Source organism: Limulus polyphemus, unplaced genomic scaffold, assembly GCF_000517525.1.
Source record: "Limulus polyphemus unplaced genomic scaffold, Limulus_polyphemus-2.1.2 Scaffold2163, whole genome shotgun sequence".
Lineage (NCBI taxonomy): Eukaryota > Metazoa > Arthropoda > Merostomata > Xiphosura > Limulidae > Limulus > Limulus polyphemus.
The window spans coordinates 172,366-179,758 of NW_013667773.1; the positions used below are offsets into that span (position 1 = coordinate 172,366).

General features: G+C 34.9%; 1 protein-coding gene across 1 annotated transcript in view; it reads right to left on the reverse strand.

Annotated features, from left to right (window-relative positions):
- The window catches only part of LOC106466134 (MIF4G domain-containing protein-like), a 30,807-nt gene that overhangs the window by 2,142 nt on the left and 21,272 nt on the right, over positions 1-7,393 (reverse strand). Inside the window, exons 5-6 of the mRNA XM_013926373.2 lie at positions 7,175-7,293; positions 4,660-5,013 (exon numbers count right to left, since the gene is read on the reverse strand). Coding sequence (XP_013781827.1) covers positions 4,660-5,013; positions 7,175-7,293 — 473 coding nt within the window. The remainder of the gene's footprint in view (positions 1-4,659; positions 5,014-7,174; positions 7,294-7,393) is intronic.

The following is a 7,393-nucleotide window of genomic DNA, read 5'->3' on the forward strand; positions in this document are numbered from 1 at the left end:
AATTTCAGGGCCATTTCAAGAGTGTGTTGCCTTGGATTAGACTCAAAAAGCGTCTTCAGAGCATCAGTATCAATTCCAACATGCCGGTCCCTACCATCACAGCTTTTAAGGCTAAAGTCACCTGAACGAAATTTGATGAACCATCGTTGACATTTACGAACGTTCAAAACATTTTCATAAACTTCTTTGTGGCTTCAGAGGCGTTGTTTCCTTTCTTGTATTCAAACAGCATTACATGCCGAATGTGTGTGTCGTCGTGTGCCATCACTATAGGAGATTAGAACATACTAAACTTTACACATTATATAGGCAACACTAACATGACGTTTAGGCGGTTCGTTTAACTATTATACGTGATGTACGTGTTTTGGGGGTGGTTAATGAAAGTGTTCCAAAACGAGACATTAATTTCTTGACGACCTAATACTATACATGTTATACCTTTTCAACAGAAATATGGGATTAGTTGATTTTTTTTAACGAATTTTGCCATCTACTTGTAAAAATACAAACGATCTTAACTTTATTTTCCATATCCAATTATATTCTATAGGTACACTCGTAGCTGTTTGAAACATTATTTCAAATATCTAATGTTGTAGTTAAGCTCTTTATTAAAACATTTTAATGCTTAATTATTGCCTTTTTCATTAAGGATTTGAACTGTTGCAAATGCATTGGCTTATACTGCAGTAATATTACCATATAATAAAACTATGAATTCTTTCCTTGCAATAGCTTTGAACAAAAACTGCTTGTGGCATAAAGGAAAAACATCCTTAATTCGTGTTACAAAAAGATACGACTGTGTCAATATAACATGTGAATGTTTCTGAATATCTTTCAGAGAAATTATAATGAACTGAGAATATATCAATTTAATATAGTTCTATCCTAAATTTTCAAGCTTAATTACTCTTACAGAATTGAAGAAAAAAAAGACAATTTTACGTTTCACAAATACACGGTCTCGCCAGTAAAGGCATCATCAGGTCCGTTCCAAATAGGCTGAAGCTGATCTTTTGATTGACATTATTGCACATAAGTTAGCTGAAAAGGGAGACAGCAAGCTTCGGAGCACCTGGAGAAATCCACATGGATCAAAAACCAAGTTTCATTAGCCAATCGTTTACAGAGTTGTGGTGTTATATCATTTCAGTCTCATGGTTTGGCTGATCATGTTTTACAGACTGTTAAACATATGCTTTCAAAGTTTATAAATCCCGACGAAAGAGATGTGGATGAACATCTCCCACACCTCACGATGGGTTAATAGTCAGCTGATGATTTGTCAAACTTATTAAATGGACTTGAAGTTCAGCTCTCAATGGATCTGATTTATTGTCCACCTTCCATTGTAAACGTTCCACAATGCCCAGAGGAGTATGTAGAATGGTTAATATTTGCATTAGTTGGTGAGCATTAATTTTATGTCAGGAAATGATTAAACATAAATTGGGCCTGAAAACTGGATTTGGCTTTGGTAAACACATGCCATACAGAAGCAACATAGTTCTAGCTAGACGTGTCATTATCTCATACTTTGAATTCCTAATCCATTAAAGTGTAACCTGTAGTAATAATGTGATGCACAGACGTGTGCTGAACACACTGACAAACTATAGCAAACTACATGTTACTGACAAACCGCTAATGCAATGGTTGGACAAGGAATCTGACGTTGAGAAGAATTGTGAGTTAGGGAACAGAGAGAGCACTATTTCATATAACCTTACCCTGGCTGTTGATGAATATGATGTCTGAAGTAACTCTCTGAAAGCTATTGATTTTATCAGAAGAGGAAGAGCCAGTAACAGTTTGGAAAGTGTCTTCTGTATCAGTATTGGCCCTGAATATACATGACTGAACTTAAAACTGTTTAGAAATATTTGACAAGACCTAGTAATCCTTACTTTCTGAGATGTCTAGAGAAGTGAAGCAGTACTTCTTTGATTCGGATATCTTGAGTTTCACTAGGTTTATATAATAAGAAATGGTGGTGAGAGATCGGAAGGTAGCATAGCTGCAAATTCTGAATATCAAAAGGGACCAATGACCTTTTCTTTTGTAGCTATTAAATGTAAAATGTTTTGTGTTAGCTAATGGATTACACCAGCTAAAACAGCTGAGCTCATTATATGTAACCTTAAATTTCTAATGTTTGTGCAAATGTTAATGATTTTTAAGCCATCTAATACACCTTTAAGATGAAAGGAATTTGTATGTGTTTGTTTGTCGAATTTCGAGCAATACTATTCGAGGACTATCTATACTGGTCGTTCTCAAATTTTGATGTGATTGAGTAGAGGGAAGACAGTTAAACAATACCAATCACCGTCAATGTATGGGCTACTCTTCTACCAGAGAACAGTGGAATTAACCGTCACATTATAATGTGCTCATGGCTGAAAGGGCGAGCATGTTCGGTGACGGGATTCGAACCTGCAACCTGTAGATTGCGAGTCGAGTGAGAAATTTGTAATTATTATTTTCCAAGTACTCAGGTGAACTTTTACGGTGAATATTGACAGATATCTACAGAGACTTGTTGTGTATTTACATGTTCCACTTTTTGTTGCATTCAAACACAAGACCACAACTTCGGTTCTGATAAACCTGCTCCAATCTTCTAAGTGTCCAGTAAAAGAATTGTGCTTTAGACAGAAGAACAAGTAAATTAGGCTGTGACAAACTTTGGTAGCAGAGCCACTGTTCCACTTAATTATGGGCACGTAATTTTCTCCTGATGCTGGCTGTAACGGGCTTTTCCACCCATAAGGGGCAATAATACAGAAGATAGCATGCTTACAAATGTTCTTAACACTTGCCTTAGTTTGATCTCTATTTATTAAAGCATTATACTGCAGTTAGTAACTATAACAAGATTCAGTTTACGAGAATTACAGTAGAAGGACCTAATTTCTCTGAAATTCATTCTGTAATCATATTATTTTTACACTCTACAAAGTGAGTGGGTTTTCCACTTATATACTTATAGTTTAAGTATACGAGAATGAAAAACGTACATGCTTATCTGTTTAAAGTGTAAAGGTTGTAAACTAAAAGCCTAAAAATGTATACAATGAAAGTGCAAAGGTTTATGTTCTTAGTATGCAAGTGCATATAAAATCAAAAGTAACTATCAGAGCAATTACTCGTCGTGTATATTTGGTGAAGATAAAAATTACTTGAAAGTCTAATTCGCTCTTCATATCTATGCAACTTATAAAAGCTGCAACTAATAATCAATTTGCTTTCTGACAAATGCAAGCGGTATTGCCTAACACTAATAATCTTAAAAGTCTTCGAGTGGTGACTTCGTCCAGACAAATAGATATACATTTCCATAAAACCTAAATATATATAAAACTGGGGAACTGTATTGTTTGTTTTACTGAATTTCACGCAAAGTTACTAGAGGACTACCTACGCTAGAGAGAGAGAGGGAAGGCAGCTAATCAACACTACCCACTGCCAACTCTTGAGCTATCCTTTATCAACAAACAGGGGAACCGACATTTTCGGTGACGAGGTTAGAACCTTTGACCCGCAGATTGCGAGTCGAATGGCCAACACCAGGCCATGCCATGCCATGCCTGGAAGCTGCATGTGTGTAAAATGTAGTACTAAACTTCGAAAACGTAAAAGTATATATGTGTAAAATCTAAGAGTAGGTCAACGAAGCAAAATCAGGTTTCGAATGTAAAGACGAAATAAAAATTGTACATGCATTTATACAAGTGAAATAAAAATTATTATTTAGATTTATAGGATTTTTATATGTTCTGTGTCTGTATATGGTCAGGCAAGTCCTTGAATACGTTCAACAACGTTTGGTATACTAAACATATATATTCGGCGTACTAAATGTATGCAGAGATAGAGATGGTGGAAACTTTGGCTTAACTTTTTGATAATTAGAATAGTCTTCTGACACGGGTGGTATAGTATTCTGGGGATTCCTAGCAGATGTTTTTAACTTGAATGTAGTTCCAAGCAAAGCTAATTCTTGTCCAGAATTGACTGTGACCATAAGCAATCTACCCGATGTTTATATACTGAGCTTGTTAGCTAGCCAGTTGAATATATAGATGCTATTACGTGAAGACGTAGAAGCTCAGACATGGGTGATATTAGGTTCAGTTTTGTTGTTATTGTTGCTTTGCATCAAATAAAATGTTATTTTTGTTTGAAAATCGAAACAACTGTGGCTATTTCTTTTGATCGTGTTTGACTTATTCACATACTGTATACTAGTTCTTCATTATTTATTATTATGTTGTTAACTAACTAATCTTTTGGCCAAGTGTGTCTTGGAGTACCGTAGTACCGCAACGCCCAGTCAGCCACAGTCCCACGTCTTGGGAAGTGAAACTTTGTATACACTTTCTCTCCTGTGTGTCACTATTGTATTCTTGGGATGATTGAAAATTAAATTAGCTAAACCTTTTTGTAAATAATTTTACTATAAATCACACGTTTCGTTAAATGCAGAAGGGTAGCTCAAAATAAGACAATTAATACTACATTCTGCGCAGCTTGTTTCCACGGAAATAAATGCATCTTGCCTTCTCACATTTTAAAATAAAGCTTTTTACCAGGCATTCCGGAAAAATGTTGAATTGATTTATATAACAGATAATAAAAAGTGTTTCCTACCTCAGCCACACAGTTTAAAGATGGTGGTTTCAGAATTATTTCGCAGCATTCATAAATTAGCATCATCAACGACAGTGACCGATCTTCTACAGCTGGCGTGGGGGTTGGAGAATTGCTAAGGGCACCCCCTTGTGCCGACATAGTCATGATAACGTTTCGGTGTCGACTTTTGAAGCGAAGGAAGAGTTCCGTGAGGAAGAAGATGTAAGCAGTCCATCGGCGGAAGGTTCCTCCTGTACCATCCAGTCCTCCATGACATGACGTCAGAGGTGATCGTAAGAGCTTGTCTCGTTCATTGTACCACTCCCGGCAAGAGTTGAGAAGACTTTCCAGAAATGTTTCACTGTTGTCTTTCTGCGCAGAATCAACTTATTATTCTTAATTATGCAAAAGCGTGTTAATAAATACAAAACCAATTAGATTTAGATATATATTTACCCAAAACTGGTAATCATCAAACCATATGCAACAGTGCTCAGTAAAATCAAATTTTTATACTTACTTTAGACATTTTTTTGAATTTCTAACATCAGAATCATATGTTTTGGTGCACATTATTTCCATCTGGATATTCAACTCCATAGTTGTTATACAAAGCGTAATTTTACATATTCTTATGATAAACGTTCATACTTCAAATAATCAATCACTAAACAACTAACTATAATTATAGCTTTTCAGAATTAGTTTATTATTAAGATATTTATTAAAATATTGTTTTTTTTTTTGCTCAAGTTATTTGGAAATTATTTTGTCTTGATAATAAACTTTGACATAGAAGCTGATTTGTCGTCTTTTGGCGTAATCTCAATACGGGTAGTTGGCTCAACTTTAAGGTATGAAACTTTGGTTGATGTTTTACAAGTTCACTTAACTTGTCCAGTATTATTCATAATTGGCGTTGACACAAATTATAAAAGGTGTCTTCAGAAGACGTTGGAAGCATAGCTCCGGTTCGGTTGTGTAATAGTTTTTGGTCTTATAACCAACTTTGGTAACATTCTGGGGTACTCCATTTTCTTCTTTCTCGCACATGAAATGCACCCATTACGGTGTGTGTTTGTGCGGTGGGGGTTGCTTCTACGTCACTGAGAGGGTCTAGTTCATTTTATAAATCGTTCTGAAATATGTCCTTCTAATTCCATCACCAACTGATTATACTTTGAATACTAAATACGTATCCTTGTTGCATGCTTTACACGTTCTTTATATTCGTAATAGTAAGTGTGTGTATATATATATATATCCCAGTTGTAAAAGACAGCATATAGTATACTTTAAATGGGAAAAAAGTAGTTCGTTACTTAATCAGAACTTGAAACAAAAATATTGTCACGAATGTATGTATACACGCTTCAAAATATTTGAGGGCAATATATGGAACCTTACAGTTTTGTTTTCACCAATATTTCTGGTTTCATAGTTCTATACTAATATGGTTCCACATCAGTGTAAAGGAATTAGATCACACTAGCGTTAAAACATTCTATAACTGAAGTATATATCTTTTAGGGAATGTTTTGATTGTTTTTTTTTTACTGCACAATTTGGAAAAAAGCCAAGAACTACGTCATATCCTGCGGTTGAGCATAATTAGCCTAATAATTTCGTATAAGTGTACTTTTGCAATTAAATGACAGTTATTAAAACTGAACTGGTAAGTCAATATTTTAACATTTCCTCGGACGAAAACTTGTTTATTTTGGATGCTAAAAGATTTAAGAATAACTGACAAGCCAAAAACTGAAACAATGGTTTTGTTATGAGAAAATCACAAGTTTTGCAAATTGAACTAAATAACTTACTTAGAACGAGTATATGACGTTCATTTACAAACATGGACCGTACAATACCTGAAAAGGCTCGAATATTTTGTAATGAAAATAAACGTATGGATTTTATCTCTACATAAATTTTAACACACAAACTTATCTTCTGTTTCTTTAGAGGTGCAGCATATTTTGATACTGTGGGTTTTCGTTACGACCACAATCGTGATGTCATCACCTTAGATTTATTTTGTTTCGCTTATGAGTGCAGTATTTTGTATTCCGTTCACTGACGTAATGTTTTTGTATTACTATCACAGTACGTAGGTTTTATTTCGCTCAACAGTAGTTTAGATTTCTTCCGATGCAATATAGATTCAGCGATACATATTTTGCTCAGTACTGTATGGTATATTTGTTTCTACACGAGTGCAGTAATTTTATTTTCGTTCAAGTTCGTAGCAGGTTTTAATTTCCTTCAATGATTCAGTGTGAGTTTTAGTTTCTAAGACGAATGGAATAGATTGTGGTTGGTTTATGGGTACAGCATAACTTAAATTATGATGGTATTGTCATGGGTCTAACTAGCTGCGAGGACACACACACACACACACATATTGGAAGTTATAGCTTGAAACACAAGTAATATATTATCTTTCGTTTCTGTTTTGGGTATAGAGCGAGAATAATTTCTGTCAGTACTGTAGAAATATGATTTTGCAGATAACCACACCAGCCACACTTACTTCAATTATGGTGAAACACATCTGAGCGGCAGGTTCTGCATGCTGGATACTTTGAACAGCTTTGTTGCAGAGGACTCGAACCACTTCCATCAACTGACGGGATGAAAGAGAGTTCGGATCTAGAAAAATATTGTATAAAAATGGAATTAATATGTGCATCACAACATGAAAATAACTGCAAAAATTATGAAATTATAGTTAATAATGGCTGGAGACGGC